The sequence below is a fragment of the Periplaneta americana genome, chromosome 9 (genome assembly GCF_040183065.1).
Source record: "Periplaneta americana isolate PAMFEO1 chromosome 9, P.americana_PAMFEO1_priV1, whole genome shotgun sequence".
Lineage (NCBI taxonomy): Eukaryota > Metazoa > Arthropoda > Insecta > Blattodea > Blattidae > Periplaneta > Periplaneta americana.
This window is the reverse complement of record NC_091125.1, coordinates 101,446,706-101,474,130: the sequence shown is the minus strand read 5'-3', so window position 1 is coordinate 101,474,130 and position 27,425 is coordinate 101,446,706. Positions and strand designations below refer to the sequence as shown.

The 27,425-nt window shown below is 34.9% G+C and overlaps 1 protein-coding gene across 4 annotated transcripts in view; it reads left to right on the top strand.

Moving 5' to 3' along the window:
- The window catches only part of LOC138706319 (leucine-rich melanocyte differentiation-associated protein), a 202,295-nt gene that overhangs the window by 7,066 nt on the left and 167,804 nt on the right, over positions 1-27,425 (top strand). The window contains exon 1 of one of the 4 annotated variants that reach the window (XM_069835453.1): positions 23,350-23,566. The exons of 1 other annotated variant lie outside the window; for it this stretch is intronic. In XM_069835453.1, the coding sequence (XP_069691554.1) occupies positions 23,477-23,566 (90 nt within the window). In that variant the 5' untranslated portion in view covers positions 23,350-23,476. Of the gene's footprint in view, positions 1-23,349; positions 23,567-27,425 lie in introns of those variants that run through there. 2 more of the 4 variants (XM_069835456.1, XM_069835454.1) reach the window with 2 other exon arrangements.

The following is a 27,425-nucleotide window of genomic DNA, read 5'->3' as shown; positions in this document are numbered from 1 at the left end:
GTAATGCCATCAACGTTTGAAAAAGTTGTAGCATTCTTGATGGAGGGAAATACGTTCATACATATTTCGGAAATGAACATGAAGACAACGTTTTTTTTTTTTTTTTTTTGCGAGATCAGATAAGTAACAATGGTAGTTTGTGGCGGATTCGATATTAGAATAATCGATTAACGGACGAGGAGTGTAAAGCTATTTTGTTGACAAGCGAAATATTAAGATCAATATTGTGTGATCGATGTGGAAATACTGTTAATTTATCGTATTCATTTATTTATTTGTAAGAACCTTCATTATATTTTCCAAATGTATTTAATATGTAAGCCTATTGTAAGCTAATTAAAAAAACTCCCTTCTACAACTTAACTATTCCCTCATTAACGCAATTTAACCTTTTCACAGTCATCGCTGTCTTATTAGTCCACAGGAAATAATCGTCTTCAGTGGCGGCTCGTGGGTATTGAATTCAGGGGGGCTGCATACAAAAATAAACCATGCAACTTATCTTATTTAAAGATTAGTTCCATGCGCCTTGTCTTGTACGTTGCAAACCTTTGAATCATCATTTTATTAAAATCCGATATGTCGTTTAACATAGTCTTTACAATGGGAAACATAGCTAATGCGGTCAGTCTCTCTTCTCTCATCGTATTTCTAAGATAGGATTTCACTCTATTCAAACACGAAAAGCAACGTTCTGGTTCAGAAATTGTCATTTTTTATGGTGATATATATAGCTATGCGTAGTAGTTTCACAACTTCTGAAAATGAGACCTGTAAGTTCTCAGATAGAAGAAACTGCAAGTGCTTGACTGCGTCACTGATATTTCTGAATTCTTGTCTCTGATACAACACAGTGAGTTACGTTTTTAGTTTGTCTTTATTGAACATTAGAAAAAGTTTCACACATACATTTAGGTCATTTTCAGGAAATGAGCTTTTGTAGCATTCAAATTTTTCTTGACACAGAAGAGAAGATAATATCAGATGATCTATGAACTGGAATCGGATGTTAGCTTGTGTGATAATGAGGTCACATACTTCCTTGGCTTCCGCAACCCTTGTCAGAATCCCTTCGACCTTACGACGCATTTAGGGTTTTCATTTTCACAGATCTCGCTGCTCAACTGTACACTGTTCCGTATTGTCTGTATGGCATAACAAAGCTTAATATGCAGAGTCGGCCTCGGTAGCATAGTTGTTGCGGGTTCGATCCCGGCCCAGGTCGTTGGCATTTAAGTGTGATCAAATGAGAAAGGCTCATGTCAATAGATTTAGTGGCATTTAAAAGAATCCTGCGAGACAAAATTCCGGCACACCGGCGACGCTGATATAACCCCTTCAGTTGCGAGTGTCGCTAAATAAACCATAATTTAATTTTTTATATGCAGATTTGGACCTTAGAAATATCTAACTGGCGATGTTGTTGCATAATATATCTACATGATACATCAATAAATGAAAAAAAACTGAGCCAGAAATTGAATTTAGGATCTTCAAGAGCACGCACCAGGGCTCTTGCCTCATTTATTGTGATGTTAGATGTTTCAGATTCCATTATGGTTTGAAAACATTCTAGCAATGGCGCCTTCTTCTCATGAACAACATTTTCTGTTCTTATTTTAAAACTCCATCTTGTTTCCCCAGCTGATGGAATTGTCTTTGAAACACATTAATCTAATACAGACTGAGTGTAGATCGAGATAAGAAAGCAGAGATACTGGATAAATCAGCAAAAAATATGCGAGCCTTTGTATTTTGTTTACCGGCTCTTTGCATTATGAGATTCAACTGATGGGCACTTAATTTCACATTTCTCCTGAACTGTTTAGGTTCTGAACTGAATAGACTGTCAATATTGTACAGAATTAAACATTGTTGCACTTGTTATACTCACAACATTAAAGAAAATGTATTTAAAACTGCGCGCTACTGACAAGCTGCTGCAAATTTTGCAGCGCCTGGAAACTCTGGATTCATGGCCAGGGGCAGCTGGGGGAGGGGTAAAACTCGCGCAAAGCATCCGAGACGAGCCTGGCAGCTCCAGGGGAGGAAGTGGCTTCACCTATAGTCCTTGTCTCTTGCTTCGCTCTGGCAGTACCAGGGGAGGAAGTGACTTCATTAACGATTGCGTGCATGTCAATGAGAGCGAAATTTAAACAAATTCGAGCCGTTAAATAGAGACTGTATAATAAATGTATTTCACAACATAAAACGAGACAAGAGCCACAAATGTCTGGGGGTGCTGCAGCTCCGCAGCCCCTCTTCGAAAGCCGCCGCTGCTCGTCTTTATTTACGGGAACCTTCATTATACTTTTGCTCCAGGGATAATACTCCTCTTTATTTACATGAACCTTACTATTATATTTTTCAGGTGTATAATTTATATTAAACGTATCGAAACCCAGTTCAAAACCTTGCATCCTGTCACTTAACTATATCCTCATCTAACCTCGATTTTCATAGAAGAGTAGAATTTTGTGAATAGATATCTCAAAGAATTTAAGATGATCCAAATTTGACACAAAATATTTGCTTTAGTGATGAAGCAACATTTTTCTTAAATGGGTTTGTCAACAAACACAATAATTGTAGATCTGGAACATTAAAATCCTCATGTGTTTCGTGAAGATAATACCCAATTTCCTCAGAAGATCAATGTGTGGGCTGGAATTTTTGGGGATGATATTGTTGGACCAACTTTCATTGAAGAAAACTTGACTGAAGAATTGTATCCGAACATATTACAAAATGTAATTGATCTACTTACCACACTATCGCTAGAGAACCAAGTCAATGAAAGAAACCTGGTGTTGGACGAACAAAATTTGCATTTTCAATAGGACGGAGATCCCCACACTATGCAGTACCTATGCGACAATGGCCGGATAGAAAATTTCCTGGAAAATGGATTGGTAGGAGAGGTGCTGTAAAATGGCCGGCGAGATCTCCAGACCTGACGCCGCTTGAATTCTTCCTGTCAGATCATTTGAAATCAGTTGTTTATACTCCGCCTGAGAATATCCAAGAACTGAAAAATAGAATAAGCCAATAATGTAATCGGATTAGTAAGGAAACACACCAAAACGTTCACGAGGAGTTCCAAAATAAACTGTATTACTGTTTAATCAACAATGGAACACATTTTGGACACTTGATTTAGTGCAAAATAAACTGTTTCTTGTCAGGTTGCCAGACAAAAGATGTGAAATAAATCAATGAGGTGTATAAACAATTGAATGCTCGTTCATATTTAAGTATAACAATATAGGGGTGCCATTTGAAATTTCAAGGTGGAGTGGCTGGGGGGTAGGGGGAGAAATCTGAAATGCAATTAAACCTGGTTTCAGACTTTCCCCTCAATATCTCAATTACGGTGTTTTTTTGTTGAAATTGAATTCAATTTAAATGATTAGTTACCTATTTAGACAGGGAGTTTTGAATTGAAAGCAGTGTATAATAAGCCAGTGTCAGAACTTTTAAAACTGTGTTGAAAATGAAAATATGAGCCATTAAAGTTACTGTTACTTTCGAAAAACTGTATATGCCTGTATCACAAAGTCTTTCTTATGCACACGCTACCAGTACGCGCTATCTTAAAGGAAATCTTCCAAATTTGTTTTCATACCCCGCTCAATGCCATGCGTCAGCTGATGACCTTGGCCGAAGTTAAGGTTGCTTTCGTGTTGTGGGTAGCCGAGTACATCTTTTACGGAAATTAAGCATAGTTTTAGAATGTAATATGGATTTGAATTTCCAATACGGAATGCATCCCAATATCTTAAACTGTCGTGTTGGAAAAGGTGGAAAATTTTCACATTTATTTTTTTTATACTTATACGGCTTCACAGATGATAAAGTAAGTACCGTACAGTCTGGTCTCATAACCAATTTCAGGGCCGCTAAATAATATACTAAAGAATACTAAGTAAACCGGAAAAAAAAAAGGAACTCATCGTCGATTATGAAGAGTTGAAACATTTCAAATATGAATTTTAATCCAAAATGTTACCACCACAGTCCATTACTGGTATCAAGGTACATTACATTTCATTTATTCTATTGCAAATTTCTTAACTAGCCGTACCCGTGCGCTCTGCTGCACTTCTTAGAAATAAATTATATTATATTATATTATATTATATTATATTATATTATATTATATTATATTATATTATATTATATTATATTATATTATATTATATTGTATTATATTATAATTGTATTATATTATTTAAAAATGTGTTGATAACGGATGTACTCCGATAAGTAAGTTTTTAATTTGTTGTGAGGACTCTTTAATCTCAGGAGGAATAACTTTTATAACAGCGCAACATAATCTGCTTGGCTCATTACCCAATTCTTTTTCATTGCATTTATTGCATAGTTTATTCATGTTATGTATTTTAACACGATTCAATTGAACATAGTTAAAATTTGTATTATAAAATAACGGAATGCTAAGCTAACGTACTATTACTGCATACTAAATCAATACACTCTTGATGTTCGTTAATTCTCTGAGATGAAAATCAATGTATACATAAACATTATTTTAAGACATACAAGAAACGAATATACAGAATAGCCTATCAAGTTTTCTGTGCCTAAGAAACTATTTTAATCTTACCTGTTTTCGATTCACTCAGAAGTTACTGTATTAATATTATAGCATTATGTCCATCTAGAGCAACTGCACTTTCCAATGGTGAAATAATAATTTTAGAAATCGGTCAATTAGCTTCCGAGATTACTTCATACAAACACAGAAACATTCTCTGTAGGCTATATTTAATAGCTTCCGTTTGTTGTTGTCCAAGGCCCCTTATAGACGAAGTCATTTATTTTTATTTCATTACAGGCCATTAGATGGCATTCTTATTTTAATTTCAAAACTCATTTATCTCATTAAATATCAGTCCTATCAAAATTTTGCTTAGAATAAAACATATCGGAAATCATTTTTAAACAACCTTTTGTTATGTAACATTTTTCATGAAAATCAATAATAAGGGAGATATTTCGATTTATTTAATTCAAACCCCCTTATAACCCCCCTTTTAAATAAATTATTTTGATTCTATATATCCTAAAATCTAAGTTACAACAAACTTAATTTATATTCAAATTTTCATATAAATCGGTTCAGCCATTATCGGGTGAAAAGGTAGCAAACATCCAGACAGACATACAAACAAAAATTTCAAAAAAGCTATTTTCTGTTTCAGGATGGTTAATTATACATGTTAGAACCAAGGGCGATTTCTTAGGGCATGCTATGCTTGCTGCGCAAGCTCAATATTTTCGTAGAATGTGTATTTCTCAAAATGCGATTACGTACATTAAAATTTATTTTGATTTTTGGAATTCTGTATAGGCGTAATACCATCCGCAGGTTGCACACCGCAAGTATCGCAACGCTTGCTCATTTCTCGGAGCTACAGGAAAGACGTAGAAATAGCGAGAATATGATGCGCGCGCAAATGCCTTACTCCTTAGTCCGTCCTAGGCGCACATGCTTCTGTTATGTGTTGATTGAAGCTCTGTTCCGAGAGCTACACCAACGTTTAACGTTACACAGAGCAGTATTGACAGCGGGAATGTGCTGTGATTTGTGAGTGCAATGTCATTGTATGAGCGGAATGCATGTGTTAGCTGCTGCATATATTATTAATTCTTAAACATTAATTTGAAATATTGCAATGAGTTCGGAATTGTGTGTTATTGAAACCTTATTATTAAATCCATTTTCCCGAAGGACTATTCAAGAGAAGACAGACATTATAGTGAATATGTGCGCTCGTTCAGTGCAGCTCAATACAACAATATGCATTGGTTGGCAGGGTCGAAAAAACTAAATAAACTGTTTTGTTGGCCATGTTTGTTATATTATATCGAACTTCTACATCTGATAAGCGAATATGATCCATGACTCATAATGATTTCATAATTATAAAATAAATTATTTATGTGGGTCTGATTATTTTTATTAATTATGAATTATTATATCCTCCCATCTTCCCTATGAATAAAAGAGCAAGCCTAACTTTCGTGACTAGCATTCGCTCCTGGTTAGGACCAATTATTTTTTGGAAAAGCGAAAATTACCAGACAAATTTCGGCTACAGATTTATTATTAGTATAGATTACAGTGATATTTTAACTACAAATTTATCAATGTGAATGTTTGTAATGTAGTAGTTTTTGATAGTTCGATCTTGTATTAATCAAATGTCAACCACTAACCACAAACGACATTTGTTAATTAAACTGGCCTATGCTTTTGCACGTACAGATTCCTTGTCCGTCCTTGTGTAACAATCAAAATGCAATCAGAGGTCAGTCGCATTCCGAACCGAATCCATTAATTGGTCCACTGCTAATCATACAAATTGTACCACTCAATACAACAAATCTCTCCTGATTATACCACCGTGATTAAATCGTAAGGGTACACTTCACAACCTTCATTACAAACCAACATTTCATTTACGAGAAGGGTATTTACATAGAGAGAAAGTTACTTCAACGATTTGGTCGAGTGTTTCAGACTATTTTATACCAAATGTATGATAGAATAATCTTCTTAAAGCATATAAATATTGTTCAATTATATTTACATTACTGATTTTTAGGTCCCAGACGTTTTCAAATATTCAACGAAAATGTTGATGGCACAGGTTTTTTTTTTTTTTGTTTTTACTTTCTTTCACCATAATTGTGGGATTATATAAGATCATACGCCACTGAGATAAGTAACTTTATCTTCGATAGATTTTGAAGACATTAATGACAGTAAGGTAAGTGAATAGTCAAACTTTTCGTTTTGGACTCCTTTTAAATAAAATTACTTCTGGATAATAAAACTGTCAATCTAAACACACAATATAATTTTATTGATAGTAGATCACACAATTGAAGAGTTCAGAGTCATAGTGGGCCAAACGCCATTTATTAAAAACGGAGAAAACAAGGGTTAAAGTTAAGTGAATACCTTAGTTTAATGAAGATTGTCATATTATTTACCTTCAATGTACATACTTTATATTATTTGTTATATATTTCATTATATTATGGTAATCACTCAGTTTTAACCCTTGTTTTCCACATTTTTAATATATGGCGCTTGGCCAATATGGTTCTGAACCTTTCAATTTTTTTAGTTTATCTTAAAAATCTGTAGGCCCTATTCATTTATACTAAAAAAGAAAATTGTAAACTCATATTGAAACGAAATCTTCAAAAAACTGATTTAGTTAACTTTATGACATCCGTTCGAGTATTAAATAGAAATAAACAGTTAAACACATTAGTTTATTATACCACAGTTTTATGTTTTTTTTTCTTTATTTATCTTATTTATCTCCTACACGGGCTTAACTTACATGCCAACACCAGACCTTCTCACAATGCAAATCTCCCTGACAGTGTGGTCAGCACTATGCAAGGCCGCTACGGAGACGTCGCAGGAAAAGTAAAAAACGAGGGAGAAACACCCATTACCGTGGAATGGAGATAAACCTCCACCCCCTCCAGGAATCGAATCACGGACCGGTTGGTTCGCAAGCGTACGCGGTATTCACGCACTAAGCTTCATTTATAACCATTATTAACTCCATTTTGAATCTTGCGTACACTACTTTTAACACTTGAATATAATTAATTGATTAAGTAGTTGACTTACTCGTGTTAATTATGTAAGATTTGTGCGGCTTACAGCTGTTTCAGTGCTTCATGCACCATCCTCAGAGCCTACTAGATCACAGCGTCATCTCGAACTTCTCTGCCTGTTATGTGGGTGTGTTTGATTGTTGAAAGGTGTTGAAGAGTGGAGTGAAATAGTGTGTGTGTACTGAAATTGATCTGTGTGTTGAGAATTTGATTAGAGTGTGTTTTAGTGTGTCTGTATATTTCGTATTGTTCTAGTGTGTTGAGTTTTTGGTTCTTGGGTTGTATGTGTAGGATTTCCAAGTCCGTATCTATGTTACTGTATGTATGGTTAACATTGGTTATGTGATCGGCGTATGTAGATGTATTGTGTCCTCTGGTTATTGCTTTAATGTGTTCTTTGTAGCGTGTTTGGAATGATCTGCCTGTCTGTCCTATGTAGAACTTATCGCATCTATTACATGTGAGTTTGTATACACCTGTGTGGTCGTATTTATTTGTTTGTGTTTTTTGTGTGTTGAGATGTCTTTGTAGTGTGTTTTCCGTTCTGTATGTTATGTTGTATTTCTGCTTTCTGAATGAAGATGCGATCTTATGGGTGCTTTTGTTTTCATATGTTAGTGTGATGTATTTCTTGTGTTCTTGTGTTTGTGTTGTGTTTTGTGTGTTTTTGTGTTTGTTAAGTTTTTGTTTTGTCTTTCTTATGATGTTGTCTATTATCCAAACATAATAGACAACATAATAGATAACCAATACTAACCATACATACAATAACATAAATACGGACATGGAAATCCTACACATACAACCCAAGAACCAAAAACTCAACACACTAGAACAATACGAAATATACAAACACACTAAAACACACCCCGATCAAATTCTCAACACACAGATCAATTTCAGTACACACACACACACACACACACTATTTCACTCCACTCTTCAATACCTTTCAACAATCAAACACACCCACATAACAGGCAGAGAAGTTCGAGATGACGCCGTGATTTAGTAGGCTCTGAGGATGGTGCGTGAAGCACTGAAACAGCCGTAAGCCGCACAAATCTTACATAATTAACACGAGTAAGTCAACTAGTTAATCAATTAATCGTTATTAACTTCTAGGGGCCTATATGTAGGCTAATCACTATAAAAATTGAGACTTTTTTCGTAATATGGTAAGAGATTTTTTTTTTTAATTTCTCCATTAAGGGAACTCACTACAAATGGAAACAGCGAATCCTTTACCATAGCGCTCTCAGTTCGACGTGCCAAAACTCTGTAAATTCGTTCGTAGGAGCTGTGTGACGTACAAAAATAGTTCATTTGCGAGGATAAGAGAGCTGTATGATGAATAATCGAACACGTCCCAATTGAATTTCGAAGCAGGTAAAGTGTACGTTGTGCGGTATGAGGGCGTTTGCTATCAAACAAGAGAATGACGCAGGAAGTTTTAAGATCCATTCACAATGCAAATTAAACATAAACGTAACATAAACACAGAAGCTTGCGGTCAGGTTGCCAATTGTGGCCACTCACAATGATTCACATAAACATTGACATATCATGTTTATGCTTATATGATTTGGAAACGATAGGCTGTACAATCGTACAGCGTTGAACTACACAACAGAATATGATGAAATGACGCCGTTGATGCTGATCAACACAACACTGAATTCACAATATATCAAACTATTATATTATATAATAAATAAATACTTCGGTGCTAGGGAAACGTGGACAGCAGATGAGCAGTAATTTCAGTCTCCTTTGTTTTGCCGCATACGTATATGGGTGTGCGAGAAATGAAACGAGGTTGTATACATAGTATTGTATTAGACTATAATTGAAAGCAACCGTGGCGAAAATGTGACTCACGAGCACATTGTGGCTCGCAATGATAGCTGTGCATTTCTCTTGCTTCCTGCCTCCGCCAACCCCCACCCTCTCACTCACTGGAGTCAAACTCCGTTCCATTAGTATTTGTCTCTGACCTGCGAGTGGCGTATCGTCGCAATGTCTCTCACGAAACTATGTACCTCTACAAAAACGAAAGTTTCAAGCAGGATGGAAGGACGCATTTTTTTGCTGCCAATATGATGAGAATATTAAATTTATGATTTGTTCACAAGTATTACGAGGAAACGGTTGTATAACATAAACGGCATTATACTACATGTCATGAACATTAAAAGGTTAAGCGATATTATTATTATTATTATTATTATTATTATTATTATTATTATTATTATTATTATTATTATTATATCATCATCATCTCTGTACGTCGATCCTTTTGCAGCAGATTTACGAATAATGCGGTTAGATCTTCAATTTAAATTCACAGATTTACAATGTGATGTTAAATGAAAGCTAGATGTAAGGACTTGACAAATGTTGAACTTTTCAAATCTTTGCCAGAAATAAATATCCGAAACTTCGTTTTTTCGCTTGCTCAGTTCAAACCATGTTCGCTACAACTTGCATTTGTGAAAAATGATTTTCAACAATGAAAATAGTAAAAACCAAATTTAGATCACAATTGACAGATAAATACCTTCGTGATCAACTACGACTGGCAGTAAGTGACATAATTCCTGATTTTGAAACTCTGTCGCAGATACATTCTGAAGACAGTTAATTTTAGGTTGTGATAGTGTGTCGTATGTTTCATTCTTCATTTCTTTCTTCGTTACACGTACAACATTGGTTTGTAGCCTTGTACTGTATAAAATTGTATTTAAGTGCTTGACGTAAGAAAAATGAAAATCCGTTAATAAGTCAGACAGTTGCTTCACTTCCCTTTCGAGTGTTCGCCTCCCTCCATAAGTGCTATGCACGTTGCAGGTTACACAGTGGCTCGGCGCACGATCTCATTTTCGCCACGGCTGATTTAAAGAGTAAGAGATCACGGCGACGGACTGAAAAGAAAATTAATGCATTGACACATGATTCGATTTTGCAGTCTTCCGCTCCGAATTCTCTCGGACTCGCTGCTCGCACTTTCACTCAATCGGTCTCTTGATTGGTGTCTATCGAATCCCAGAGGCCAGATCTTTAAATATCACAATTGTGAATTGGCCTGTAGTGTGAAATTATGGTTCTTACAACAGAGGAGAAAATGTTTTCGTAGAATATTATTTCCGATCATACGGAGTAGGACCAAGTTTGCTTCAAATTAAGGAACAGTACGAGGAGCGATTTAATGAGGCACCAAACAATAGAACAATGTTAATTTGAAGTTTGCAAACTTTCTTGTTAACGTGTAACGGTAATGTGAATGTCGTCGACAAGTTCCGTCATGCGGGATCAGTCTTATGTTAACGAAAGGTGATAACAGGGCGCCCAAGAACCGTTACCACAAAAAGGAATAATGAACGACTTCTCCAACAGGTATTACAGTTCCCAAAGCGTAAGCCTGGTTCAGCCCAAAGACGTTATAATAGTATACTAGACTCACACAGAGCGCTGGTGTGCTGTCCAAAATTGAAACCAGTCTGCGCATGTTTACGCCGCCATGCTACTGGTAGAAATAGAGCGGTAAACACGATTGTCATACTTGTCCTTTGTTTTGTCTCGGGTGTTTTTAGTGAATAGTGTGAAAGTAATGGCAATATAATTTTGAAAGATGATATATTATCACCGCGGACTCATGCTTAACATGTCGGCATCATACAATAACGTGCGGTGTGGTTTAAAAAAATAATTTTGCCGACCGATTGTTGCTCTATAGGTTTCACTCTAAGCGTCACGTTGTCACGTCTACTTTCTCGATAAGAATAAGCACTAGTTTGTTATATTGTTAAATGGCTATTATTATTATTATTATTATTATTATTATTATTATTATTTCATATACGAGTACGTTGGCTTTCTTAACTCTTAATAATAACTCTTTAATAATAATTTTTAATCACATACCTTAATGTTCGTCCTCAGCACAAGACATTGCAACCTCGGGTTTAGTCTACGTGGATTAGACAAGTAAGTGTCATTTAATAATAATTGAAGCAGCTTATTGGTTGCATTATTGAAATTGAGGCGAGTGATTGGAGCGCGACACAAGAAATTGAAAACAATAATACAATTAAATTTCAAAGACCTGCCGAATGTTAACCATGAGAGCGCGGCGATAATACCATCCCTATTTAATTTTCCAAGCTATTTGCAAAAGGTACGATATAATATTATCTCTGTTGTTACAATATCAATATCATTAAAAATCAATCAGTAGTTTACGACAATAAAGAATACTTAATTGTTAGTACAGGTATATCAGACTGTAGAGAAATCCCACTGAGTGAATTATTTAGACTTACACACCAGATGTTAAAACATTAGTGGAAAGATAACTTTTTGTTTTTATTATGTAAATGAATTTTCTGCAAGATAATAAACTTTCATTCAAGATCCATATATGGATAAATAAATATACAGATAATAAATAAATAAATAGCTATAATAGCTAAGCCTCCTTTGTGAATTTATGATTCAGAGTTCACCTATAAATAACTCTTTTACATTTTGCCGGATATATTTTATTAACAAAAGCAAGGAATGGCATCTTATTGATATTGCATATGTGCATAAAAATTATGTACACTCCGCAAGCAATGGTAATATATCTATTTTATTTATTTAAAATAAAAATACAATATGTAAAAAATCCACACATAAAAAGTATGTGTTTTTTTTATCTTGCATAAAGTGATTGTTTAGTTTTTAGGTCTTCACGTTACCTATTGTTTGCAATGTATTAGGTACCGATACTTTTTATAATCGATAGCATTCCCTTTATTAATTGAAGAATGAATTCAATGTAATTTGGCTACCTTCGCACATTATATTTTGCCAGATTATCTATGTCCTGTGGTCTAAAAGTACCGGTAATATAATTTATTTTTGATTCTCTAAAACTTAACTAACAAGTCTATACTGATTATCGCATATTTATTTCACTTAGGAATTTGATTATAACAAGAACTTGTGTAATCAATGTGCATATATTTATGTCTTGTGATCTAAGAGTTAGTATGTTAATATAATTTTAGATTCTCTGAAACCTAACAATTTGCTGATTATCGTAAAATTATACACTCTATAATGTGTATTGTGTAGGCCTATTTATGGCTGTATCAGTATGTTTTCTATAAATTTCTGCATACGTATTTTCTTTTCTTTAATGTTCTAACACATATCAATGAAACTTTGAATATGTTTATTTCGTCCTAATTTTACGTTAAACGTCGAAAATCGCCATAATATGTCAATTTTAGATATCACAACGTTAAATTGCGTGATTTACGCACTGCTATTATTTGTCTGCTCTCCAACAATATGGCGGCAAGCGCAGCGTTCAATTTGCCCCGGTTTCCTCGTTTCGCGCAGCCGAGACTGTAGGGGCTTGGTTCAGCCGGTGTGTGTTTCTGTGATGGATTCCAAGGTGGCTGCGCGGATAGGTAGCCTGCGTGCTCACTGGCTGGCTCCCGTGTTGCCGACGGTGATGGTAGTTGTTCACACGGAGCTGGCTCTTTTCACAGTTCAAATTGGAAAATCATCTGCTGCTTCATCTGTTGCCAACACTCATAGTCAAAAAGAAACTAAACCGTGAGTGGAAAACAACTAAAGTCCTACATTAACAGTAGTAAATGTCGTAATAAAGTAATTAAGCCATAAGTACAAAACAGCTAAAGTCCGATATTTAATTGTTGTTTCTTAGAAACTAGGGAATATAGAAAAAACAGGTTTAGTTGGAAAACAACGAACATGGCGACATGGTTTCAGTGGTGATATTATATGATCATCTTTGGTTTCCAGCCTGTAAACCATCACGAAAAATAGCAAGAAACCTACCCTCGAAATCCAGCAAGCTAGCCATCCAAGGAGCCACCAGAGCGCATTACTTCCGGTGAGTGACCACGCAGGCTACCCATCCATAGGCTAAATAACCGTTAGACCGCTCACTGGCGCTAGTGTTATGCTCCCAAATTGAACAGCCGACGGGCGGCCATGTGCTTGGCTGAGATGAACAAGTACAGGTTTAGTTCGTGGGCTATTTTTAATTGCAGCAATGCACACAGATGTAAAGATAAAGAAGGAAGGAATGTTACATTTCACTGATTAGTTAATCTTTAATTTCTACAATATTTTTGGCCCGTATTATGTTACAGAAGACAAACTATTGTACTTATACGGCTGTTTGTGCTTCAGATTTCCTCTGAGTAAAGATTCCCTTAACCGAAAATGCATAGGTGCAATCCGCAGAGAGAATTTCTACCCTACAATGAATCATTCAGTGTTTCAACTCATTTCGAAGATAGTTGTTACTTCTCAAACTACGTTATTACCGTATACATTGTTATTGTCCTTCATCCACTCCATATCCTTCCCTTTCTTCAAACAGCTGTTGCTTCAGTGCATACATGAATAATAAAATTATTCGCCGAATTCGAAGATACAGAATTAATAATAATAATAATAATAATAATAATAATAATAATAATAATAATAATAATAATAATAATAATAATCCGTGGCGCTACAGTCCGTGAAGACCCCAGACCGACCAGCCGGCTGTTGGCCTCACGCCCACATGCCGAAGCAGAGGTGGACGATCATCCAACCAGAATAGAGGTATCGTGTGGTTAGCACGATGATCCTCCCAGCCTTTACAGCTGGCTTTCGCAACCAGATTTTGCTACCTATCGTAGCTCCCCAAGTGCATCACGATGGGCACCGGTCTCATACACTGGCCGAAATTTCATGACAAAATTTCTTCCCCATGAGGACTCGAACCAGCGCGCATTCCGTAATGCGAGTCCTAGGCAGTATGCCTTAGACCACCACGCCACGGTGCGGGACGGTAAAAATAGATCCTGTTTAAAATATATATATAAACAAATTTCAGAGCCTAAAAGCTGAAACATGTTCATTAATACTGCATGTACTAACCACTCATTAAGTAATGGCATAATACATTTCAAATTCATCTCCCAGAACAAGTATTAGGCCACATAGCCTGTTAGAGGAAGGAATTTTCACACCATCATTCCTTTGGACAACTCAACAGAAACTGTATAAACTACAAAAAGTTAATTTTTTAATATCCCTGATTGAAAGTAACTCTTGTCTTAGTTACGGATTAATGAAACAGTTTTTTATACTACTGCTGCTGCTGCTCCTGCTACTTGCTACTACTACTACTACTAATAATAATAATAATAATAATAATAATAATAATAATAATAATAATAATAATAATAATGCTTTTTGATTTTATACAACAGTTTAACCTACAGATTAAATTAAAAAGTAGACATTATTAACCTTGGTTATGAACATTCACATTCGGAGTTCCTGTGAAAATGATGCAAATCTGACAGCCTGGTTGAATCCCGATAAAGCGGATCGAGATTGATAAAAATCCCGATTTGAGGGATAATAGCCTAGAACGCAATTTAAACAAGTTAGTCTGCATTTCCTATTATCCGATATTTTTATTTATATATTGACTCAGATGGTTACATTGTAAACATAGAGGTAACCCGCGGAAATTTAGTAAGTCTGTGAGGTAACCCAGCTGATTGCCGTAAGGTAACTCTACTCGCAAGATAATAGTTCCCCTAGTTCTACCACATTGTTGATTAATCCGTTTCGGTACCTAGTTGCTGTTCTCGCAAGTAATCAACATTGTGTATTTTAGGTGCGTTGAGTGCAAAAAAAAAAAAAAAAAAAAAAAGATAGAAAAGAAAGAAAGAAAGAGCGTTTTGATATTGTATTTTACACTAATAACAGACACATACAATTGCTGCGTTTTGTAGTGCAGTGAACTATGTTTAAACATGGACTCATCGTCGATGTACTGTTGCAGTACCGGTTCCGAAAAAGAAAAGTTGCAAAGTTAATTTAGTAGCGAATGGTTAAAACAAATTCATGGTTAATAAAAGAAAAAACGATTAGCCTGTAGTATTCACTGTAGCCTACTGTGTGTCTTTCGTATTTTAGTGTTTCTCAGGAAGGCGAATATTACATTAAAAGCACGCGAATACTACTTTGCAGAAAACAACTATAAATCTCTTTGATAAAGTGATGATAAATATAATGTCTTAAATTAGCTTCTGATATCCCGATTTCCCTCGCAGAAAACCCAGCAACTCTGCTGACAGGAGACACACGTTATTAAAGGTATATCGCAAAGGAAGTATTTTTCCTTTAAACATAAACATTTAGCTTTCGGATACGCAATACAACACGTATTCAAATAGCGGTTTCGAAATCCCGCGCGTTTTTTAACAAACAAATGGCGGCTTTCTGCTGCTTCAATTTGGGAACATATTTTTCAGTTCTCCGCTACAGCGTGGTAGGGGCTCGGCTTCAATTTGGGAACATATTTCTCACTTCTCCGCTACGGCGTGGTAGGGGCTCGTACCCATCCGCGCAGCCACCTTGGAATCCATCACAGAACCCGTGCGTTTTTTTTTTTAAGCAAGACGTAAAGCGCTGCAGCAAGACCGTTCTTTTATTACATTTGCTTCACCGTCGCTGCAGCAGCGCTGTAGCAAGCGTGCAGCAAATCAAAACTTCGCTTTACGAATTTGCTGCATGAATCCATCATGGCGGAATGTGTGTTTTGGTCTTTTGCAACGTTTATTATTGTCAAAATCGTCTAGTAATAATAATTCCATGTCATTATCATGGAAGTCGAAATTATTTAACATGTTTGGTTCTTTTAGGGTTAAATGTATTACGGCAGAAATAGAAGCCAATATTAATTGTCCACCATTTTGCAGTCATTTGACCTACTTACGTTTTTCTTGACCCTCATTTTGCTGCAGCAAAGGCATGAAGCGCTTTAAAAAAAACGCACGGAAACACGCACCGTCTGAACCGGGCTGTAGTCTACGACGAACGATCATGTGCATTCTGTCGATGTAAGTCATTCGGAAGATATATGTGACTTTGTGAACTTCCGTGTTAGCCACGATGAACTCCTGTGATTATTATATTTATAATTATTTGTCGTCTTAAAATATTGGTTAAAAATGAGAAACAAAATCGTTGATAAAGATTGTGATAATAATAATAATAATAATAATAATAATAATAATAATAATAATAATAATAATAATAACAAAGATAGTTGTGGCTGATAACAAAAGTAGCGAATTCGTTTTTCTGAATTTGCAATTACAACGTGTAGTTTTCGGAACAATAAATAAGCGTGAAACAAAACTAACCTTGACTTCAATGCCCTGTGTATCGAGTGGCTTAATGAGTGAAGTATCCACTTGTTGCGGAATGCAGACGCCGGATGAATAGCAGACTGCAATGCAGCATTAATCCTATCACATGGTTTTGTGGGTAGAGATTGTTTCAGAGAGGCCTAAATTCACATATATTATCATCCCAATGGTCCTACAGGATTAAAGGAATATTTTGCGTTAAGTCAATACAATTAGCGGTGTTTAAGCGTACATGACTGTTGTAGTGCTATTTCCATAATTACTAACTCTACTTGAAAATGATTATATATAATTCTAGGCCAAATAGTCATATTAATCACTCTTTCCAATCCAATCTCTCATTTTTCCATATCATTTCTATGTTCAGTTATTTTTCTCTCATAAAAGTGAAGGCATCTCCTCTATGTAACATGAAGACGCATGGGAGCACGGCTCCAGCCTTTCAAAACCTCTGCACTAGATGAAATGGTGTAGTCAACACCACGTTCCGGCCGACTTTTACCTCCGAAATATCCAGTAGATACTCAATTTGTTAGAGACTGTTTTCTGTCATAAATTGAGTAATATTGCTTTTATAGAGCCATTGCTAAAATTAGATCTTTGAATGTTACGCAAACGTCTTAAAAATTGACTATTATGGCGTGTGAAAAGTATTTTAACACTGATTTGCAACAGTCTGCGCCGATTGTCAGTTGTTTTCCCACCAAATGTCATACGGCAGCAATCGCAACCGATCAATAAAGAGATTCGAACAAGGCTACGCATACTTTAAAATGACTGTTTTGATTAAGAAACGACACAAGTGAAATAAGTTTCTTCTCCAGCATTTATTTATTGATAACCATAACAATACATGTTTTAATGAATTATTGTATTAAAGCTGCAGTTTCAGTTGCTCATAGAAGTTACTTGCACTGGTAACTCACTTGAAAGAACTTACGAGAAGTAAATTACAGTTTAAAACGTCGTTTGAATGGGTGAGATCATTTTCGCTGTACTTCATTGAACATTTTTTTATATTTCATCAAGCCATAAACCTATTGTATGACGTATTATATTTCTTCTTTCATTTTGCTGGTAATAACTCCAATGTTACTATGCCTGCAGCTTTTATTTCTATCGGTTCACTTCCAGGATTACTGTGTCTATTTTCCTATTGCAGCCATACTTCATTGAACATTTTTTATATTTCACCAAGCCATAAACCCATTGTATGACGTATTATATTTCTTCTTTCATTTTGCAGGTAATAACTCCAATGTTACTCTGCCTGCAGCTTTTATTTCTATCGGTTCACTTCCAGGATTACTGTGTCTATTTTCCTATTGCAGCCATAATATTTCTTAAAATTTGGCATCTGTGATATACCTGTCATGTTAATCAATATTCTTAACGGCAGTAATAGAATATGTAATATATTATCAAGTAAATTATTTACACACATCAAAATTGTCTAAGGAACAGATGATTTTTTGAATAAAATTCTTTCCAAACCTAAATAAGTACTAAGCATTGGGCATACATAAGTGAGTTATTCATTTATCTGTGCACCAGACACCATAGCAACCAGTGTTTTGTTTTATTTACATTATTACATTGGAATTTCTTATTTTAGTGCGTCAGATAAGGTAATTAGTTCATTTGTAACGAATTCGAGTAACTTCAACAATGTATCATTAAAATAGTAAAAATGAATGCTCAAAGTCTTCATTTAAGCCTCGATGACATGTTTAGAGCAATTGGTATAATTGAAAACGGTGGAACACAAGCTGACGCAGCGAGGGCTCTGAATACTGGAAGAGGCGTAATATCCAGAATGTGGAGTCGATATGGTGAATTTGGTAGTCCAGAGGAACAATGTCCAGGTAAACCGAGAGTTACAACTGCCTCACAAGACAGATTTCTGTGCCTAAGAACCTTGAGAGAAAGAACTTAAACTGCAAGCATGTTAAGAAGTGCTTTGCAGAATGTTGGGAATGTGGTTGTATCAACCTAGACCATGAGGAACAGATTGCACGAGATAGATCTTAATGTCCGTCGCCCATTGAGGTGTCGGCACTATTCGATGCGGAAATCGATAACCTCGTATTTTGTGGTGTCAGCAATATGAAGATTGGGCAGATGATCAATGGGATCAGGTTCTCTTTACTGAAGAATCACGCTTCGGTCTACATCCAGATTCCAGAAGAATACGCATATGGAGACAACCATGTCAAGCAGAAACACTAAGATATGTACAGGAAGTTCATAAATTCCAAGGAGATTCTATCATGATATAAGGAGAAATAATGACACACAGGAAGACTGACCTCGTTTTAGTTGAAGGAACACTAGAAGCAAATCGTTACATATATTCAAGAGATATTGCAGCTTGTAGTCTTTTTCATCGTTGAATAAATTGGTCCTGGATTCCTTCTAATGCACGACAGTGCCATTGCACATGTTGCCAGAACAACAATACAATGGTTGGTAAGATAAAATATTCAAGTTCTAGGGTGGCCTGCTCAGTCCCCGGATCTTAATCCAATTGATAATTTGTCGGAAACCTTCAAAAAGGAGTTCTAGAGGACATTGAAAACATTGAGACTCTCGATCAGCTGTTTGCAAGTCTTCAAATTCACTGGCAGAACATTGATCGTGATGAAATCTTTCATCTCATATCTTCAATGCCAAGAAGGTGTCAAGCAGTACTTAATGCAAGAGGTGGTGCTACTCGTTATTAATCTAAAAAGTTTTGTGTGAAGTTGAGAAAAACAGCAGTATTGTAAAGCTTTCAAGCCATTGAGATTTTAAAACTTTAATTTTTCATTCTGGGAACAGGTTATGCATGTTTTTTTTAACATTATTCTACATTTTCATACCGTTTAGAATGTTTCTCTATACATAAATAATTAAATAATACATAATAATACTTGCATGTCATGTAGTATGTTTCTTCATTGGGAATTAAATAAAAAATACTGTGTTCCTTAGATAATTTTGATATATAGGTATAATGAATGGCTGTCTAAAAGATAGCGTGACGTATACTATATGTTAAAAGTGATGTTATTTCGTTCGAAGATCTAGCCTACTACACTGGCCTGCGGAATTGTTTCGCAAACATCTCTATTCACAAGATGTAACTCGTGAATCGTAAATAACTATCATTTTCTAATTCTTTTTGTTTCGTTGTAGTGAGTTACACGAATACAATATAATGCCAAATCACTGGAAACTATCAACGCACATGCTGAAATTGCTGCCCACCATAATTTACATAGCTTTTAAATATACATTTCACTCGTCGGAAAATATTTTTGAACAAGTTTCTTTGTGCATTAACTTATCGAAATATATGTATGTGGAGGTGTAATATTTCAAATCAATGATCTATTTTTGGGAAATGTTTCTTTGAAATGCTCACGGACTGTACCTGAATGACAGAGAGAGGCCCACCCCCATCTCGTTGAAAGTAGTAGTAATGTGAATTGGGCTGTTGTTTTAACTGTGAAACAACTTTATTCATTAGAATTTGGAGTTACTTGTTACCTGTGATGATCCATAAAATGGTCATAAAACACTAGAAATATCACCCCAAACAGTAACATTAGGTTGGTTTAGTTACTGCTGTAATGTTAAACATAATTTTTTGTTAACATAGCCTGATAAATTGAAAGAAGCTTCATCGGTCCACACAGTATCATTTAAATTTATTGGATTTTCTTCCGTTTCGTCCAGCACGATCTCACTAAATTGCAGCAGCCTGTATGGCTCATTCTTCAATAAACCATAAATTAGCCGTGGATAGTAAAGTTTCAATTCAATAGATTTCATAAAGGAGGTTTTTTTTTCAAATGTCCAGTTCGGCTTAGGTTCTTGTGGTTTTTTTTGGGACTGTAAACAAATGCTTCTGCAACAAGTTATTTATTGACAACTCTATGCAAATTGTTTTGGATCAATCAGTTTTTGGGGTATTAATAACTGAGTGACATTAAATTAGTCACAAATGAGGTACCGGTAAATGGTTCGTCTTTTTGGGGTTTGCTTATTAAATACTTCAACCAAAGAACCAATTTTGTTCTAACATTTTCACAATTTTTAAATTTACAACACTTTTTTAACGTCTACTTTCTTGCGTTAGTATTTCAGTTATTTGCAATAAATTATGGGTTCTCTGAACTATTTGTAAAGATATAAGATTACATTTAAATTTATAATTTGACTTACATCTGGCTCACTGTGTCACCACAGTCTAATACATACAGTCACGAAACTTCAACACTTTTTCTGCCAACATTCGCGACACTAGCGCCCAAGCGGCAGGCAAGGCACTGGTCATAGTCTCGTTCAGCCAGCACGTGCTTTAAAGGGATGAGAGATGTTATATAGTTATAATAACGTTTTAATCATGCATCGGAATAAAGGCAATGTGTGCAATGACGAAAATTGCAATAACAAGTTTAAATCTCCGAATTTGTCGTTCTTCAGATTCCCTAAAGACCAAGAGAAAATCATAACTCAGTCATAACCAATAATCCACGTTGTTACTGTGTTCTATAAAACATTTATTCGCTATCAGTTACCTATTTGTATGTCAGGAAGGAGAGTTTAAATAAAAACCTGTTACAGTATATTATTTTTTTTGCAGAAATCATATGTGTAACCATTCCGATTTTGGATAATGTATCTACAGTTTTTATGCAAGTAATTCCATAATTTTTGTATTCGTGTTTTTTTCTTTATTTTTTTTTTTTCAAAAGTTGAACGTTATATTGCATTCAAGTAGGGATCATGGCGTTAATTTTTCAAGAGTTCATGGAGTATTGTAATGCTTTGGCAAAATATTCACTTCTTGAATAAATCCAGACTGTGTCGATAGATTTCTGATGTGTTTGTGTAGATTCATGTGGCAGACGTATTAAGTTCTCAAGAGCCTTTTTAAATTTAATATAAAAGCAATCATTTCTGTAATAATTTGCATGACTGTTATTGGTGTTGATTTTACATTCCCAGTGATTATTTGAGCCGTTCAGAGCAGAAGTGGTGTAAGTCAAAATTAGGTAATGAGGTTTAAAGTAAATATTCTGTAAAATACAGCGCAAAGTAGCAATTAATTAATTCAAAGATAATACTTCAATTTTGTAAGCAGAGTTATGTATTTTTAATCTCCTTTAATATGTTCATCCTCTGCAATACCATATTACATTGTTCTTACCTGTTTTCATGTTCAATTTTTCTTTTTGATTTTCTCTTTATCTATTTCCTTGTACCTCGATGTTTTTCTTCTCCAACTATAACACTAGAACTTTGCACCAGATGATCCATTGTTCTGATAGAGAAAAGTACAGAAACTTCCACCAAACAACGTTACTTTACAATGAGAATGAAAAATATCGCGACAACGCATACAAATGAAAATAAAAATTATTAATTAAAGTCAACACTAACATTGTTGTATGATTCCGTTGAGTGTTTGACTTTAAATTCCAGTCTAACATGGTGGCCACATTATTTCGTGTCTGAAGGAAAACATTAGTTTAAGGAGAAATGGACAAAATTCTATTCGATGCATTCACACTAGGGGACAAAATGCTATTCGGTCTGTCCACTACATTTCGAAGCTCTATTACAAGGTGTTAAAATGCGTTTTGTTGAAATCTGAATGCAGGAGCGTGTAGGGCATGTTAAAAATTATACGATTTCATATCAAACTCAATTTTGTCCGTGGGTGGACATTATGCGTTTTGAAGAGTTGCTCCTCATATAGAGTTCTAATGATTCATAAATATATTTAGGAATGAATTTAATTAACCATCCACGTACGGACAATTATATTATTTCAAACCACGATATGTGAACAGGGCCATGATTCAGTTGTAAGGAGCAGAAAGAATTACGTTTATTCCCAGCTTCTGAAACTTGTAGATTAACTGCGTGTGAAATTCTTCTAGGATTCTAAAATAAAATTAATAAGAATCATATACACTTACTGTATAGCATAAAAATATAAAACAAATTACGCAAAACCCGTTTTCTGATGTGTTATCATATGTCGTGTGCACACTTTTAACTTGCCTGCCGCTAGAGGGCTACTGTCGCGCCAGTTGTCAAATGTTGGCATATTTTATACGTATGAGTTGCGTGAGTGTAAGTATTAGACTGTGGTGTCACTGTCTTTATTTTGTCTATGTTGTCTTCTCTTGGAAGTTTTAATTATGGGATATTATTTATGCAATAAGTAATTTTATTACAATTCTTAATAATAATAATAATAATAATAATAATAATAATAATAATAATAATAATAAATTAATATGTTCAATAATTAATGCCAGTTGGTTTAAACGAAATAATCCAATAAAATCATTTATAAACTGTTAAATGTGATGTCAGTGCCATCTTTTGCACGTGTTTGAAACTATTACGTTTCTTAGTCCTCCCAATGATGGCGTCTTTTCAAACACCTGTTGCATATGCGTCATAACCATTGTCTGGAATTCTGGAAGGTTTATATTTTGTCGTAAGATGCGCAAAATGTAGTTGTGCATGTAAACACGGTTATTGTGAACGTAAATAAACACATGGATTTTGAAGTCTTAGAGGAAGAAGATCTATTGGAAGAGGACACTGTTTTTGTTAATAACAGTGCTGTTGTCTTTTGTAATAATAGAGTAGGTACTTTAAGTGATACTATCGTAAATCCAAATATAAAATTAGGTTAAGATGTGGAGTAGAAGGTTGCAATGCATGCAGACACATAACTTGACAATCATGTTTGATTTGGCTAAACTAGCGCTGAAGTAGTTCCCTTCGTACTCCGCTTATACACCTTGCATATACGAATCTGTGACAGGTTAGATTTGATTAGTCTTTGGTGGAGGTTACTTATGTCCCAGGCACTATAGGAACTTGCGAAAATACCTTGAAAATGCCATGGATTTATAGTATAGATTAGTAGAAATTGGTGATAAAATTGTGCAGCTTTTATTATACCTTGCATATATGATCAACTGCATGTCCACAAAAACTCCCTTATAAATTGAACGATTTTCATTTTCGAAATCACCGGAAATACCTCAGCGCTAGTTTCACCTTCGATTTAAATAACTTGAAAGGGTCAACTGTTCTTTTTTTCACTCCTTGAGAAAGCAGTTTTTTTTTTTCGCGGGATATGATTAATCCATGTCATTTTGTTTTCATTAAGGAATTTTGCTTAAAAACTGTGGAAAAGATTGGAAATTATGTTCCACCAAGTTATGGTAAATAGTTAATTTCATATGCACTGAATACACTGTGACCTTTTAGTGCAGTGTCCAGAACATTTACAATAAAAAAAAATTAAGCAACGTTCATGTCTTCCTTCTAGGAGCTAGCTAGGCTATATATCTTTAAATATGTATAAAACAGTAACTTGACCTTCTCTTCACTTTACAATAAATCTACGAACAATTTTTTTCATGTACAAACAACACAAAACTTTTTCTTTTCTTCTCAGTTTGTAGTAAAAGACAGAAATCCCAGATTTTGTGAATAGGTAATAGGCCTACTATCAGTGGGTCATTGGGCTAATTACAAATGTTTTATGCAACAAATTCGAGGTTTTAAATTACCTATATCTATGTTGTAGGGTACAGACTAATATTGAAGGGTCACTCCATATTAGTAGCTACCTATGACATGAGAGACAGAAATGAACCTTTTATAAATTAAAAAAGTAAATGCTTTACACTTACACCTATATCAGTTATCAGTCTGACTTCTGTTAGCAGAATGAAACAGTGAAATAATTGTGTCCTGTCAACTGTATTTGTTTCTGTAAAATGGAATTTCAGTTAATTTTGTTCCTGGGTGTATTCGTGAACTCTGTAACAATATAAATTAATTTATGAGAGATTTTATTTGCTCTAGTTGAAAAATTGGAGAGATAGGCCTATTATTTTGTATTCTTAAGATCTATGATGCCTTGTCCTGGCTTCAAGAATTTTATTCTTCTTCGAGACTATTTCAGTTTTCTTTACTATGAGCTTTAGCATAAAAGTGCCACTTGTAGAAATGTTTTCTATTTGTGCATATTGCAGTTCATCTTGAGAGTAGAAAACTAGGTATTTTGCAATATAGACATCACATTGATTTCAAGGAGCGAAATCAGTTCCCAATGGAACAAGTGTACAGCTCCTGCTTTTTATATCAAGTAGGTTCCAAAATAAATACAATCAGAATCTGTTATCTCTGTAATAGATTCCAGAAGGATATTGTTTAATTATTGCCCAATAGGCTACACTGACTGATCTTATTTTGCACCACATAAATGTAGTATTCTGAGAAGTCTTAATTTTTTTCACGTTTTAATTTAACTGCAGTAGGCCTATAGGCTACTAAATTGCTACCGGTATTGAGTTATATAATAGATCATCGCCCCCTCCAAAGTTAAGATTTATTCACAAAAAATGTCAACAAAATCTTCCAACTCATTTTGTAAATGCCTCAAAATAGCACTTGTCAATTGAGGAGCGTTTTTGCAAAAGTCGATAGATGCAGAAATCAAGATTTTACAGAAATTACACTAAGTGACAGGATCTATCGAGTTTTGAAAAAAACCTGGAAGGTTTGGTAGTCTCTACATACGGTATGAATCAAGTTTTAGTAAATCTGATTTCATAGATCGATTCTGGAGGTAGAAAACATATGATATCCATATGTAATTCACTTTCTAAAATCTCTGCATCTATCGACTTTTGCAAAAATGCTCCTCAAATTGACACTCACTGTTAATATGCACAATAGACGACCTACTGTATATTCTATTATATAATTTTTCTCTTCAGTGTGTTCATCAGCTATTCGATAAATTGATATCTTATTAGGCTAAATTATTCATTCATTCAACTGTCACTCTAGAGATATGGCGTACACATTACTATTATTAAGCATAAGGGCCTATAAATTTACTCCATCACCCAAAACGATCTCTAGCTCTAACTTTGCTCCATGTATATTATTAATTACATATTCTGATTGATGGTACACAGAAACAGAATGTGCACCACTTTCACCAACTGGTGGTATACCTACACATGTAATGACCAAATATCAGGAATAAAAAGGGAAAAAGAGGACACTAATTCTCGGGGAAAAAAATGAGACATTGTTGTTTTTCTTAAGCATGCTATGTTAAAAAATTAACTAATATGTATTTCACTCAGTGCTGTCATGGAGGCCACACGGGGCCATACATCGTATGGGAACCTACAATTTTTTTAATTAATCGTATGGGGAAAAGAAAGTTTTGCCTGGATGGACCCATGCAGCATGTGGGTGCCTAAGTTTTGTACACGGAGATCTGTATAGATCTTAAATCATCCTGATGTATTTTGTTTGATGTTCATAAACTAAAATTGTCCACCTCTGTAGCACTGGAATCCAGAATTATATAAAATAATGGTTGAAAAACAAGAAGTGCTGCAAATATACACTCCAAAATTCATCGAGATAAGTGTGCATCTAGCATCTGCGGTGGAGCTACTTGGTGTATTCTTTAACCTCTTCCCTTACTACACATTTTACCAGTTTTGTGAAAAAAAGTGTCATATTTTTTATTTTCGTAAAGAGGTCATTTAATATTGCAGAATCACTGTACATCACTAATTTTCTTACATACTTAAAAAATCACTATGAAATAGACAATGGGACTCAAACGAGTTAACTCGGGTTAATAAATTTTGACACATGTTAGCAACCCGAGGTAACTCGGGATAATAAGGGAAGTGGTTAAATCAAGCTTGTTTTACAATTAAAATGTAAAGCAAAACAATTTCTTTACTTCTTTAATATTTAAAAAAAAAATCATTAAATGACAGTCGGAGAGATAGGGAGAGGAGAGTAAAATATATTTCAAGGGAGAAAACAAAGGATGGGGCGTATGGCCACGAGAAAAATTACCATGACAGCACTGATTGCACTGAATATCCTATATAAAATAAACACTTATTTTAGAACGTTTCTACACATGTCCCTTAAATTTTGTGTGAAGAGTAAGGTTCAGGACCTGGCACATTAGCCTACTGTCACTTTTATCATTGTGATTGATGTACTTATTTCTATTGCAAACGCCCTTTGAATAAAGTTGTCTTTTGAAATTGTATTATAGACACTTAGCCGAATCAACTTCCAATTTGTTCCCAACATCAATCTTTGCTTTTTTTTAATTGGTTTATGTTACGAGCTTTATCAACTGCGATGGTTGTCTAGCATCTGAGTGAAATGCCAGCGAAATGAGTTCAGGGTGTAACGCCGAAAGTTACCCAGCTTTTGCTCTTAATGGATTGAGGGAAAACTCTGGAATAAACCTCAACTGGATAACTTGTTCTTACCAGGATTTGAATTCGGGCTCACTCCTTTCATGGTCAGATGCACTAACCGTTGCTCCATAGCAGTGGATGGTTTGTTTCATGATAGAGATAATTCTTTCAGCATGAGAGTCCGAAACTGGAATACTTACACAAAATAATGGATTCTTTGAAAATTGATCAA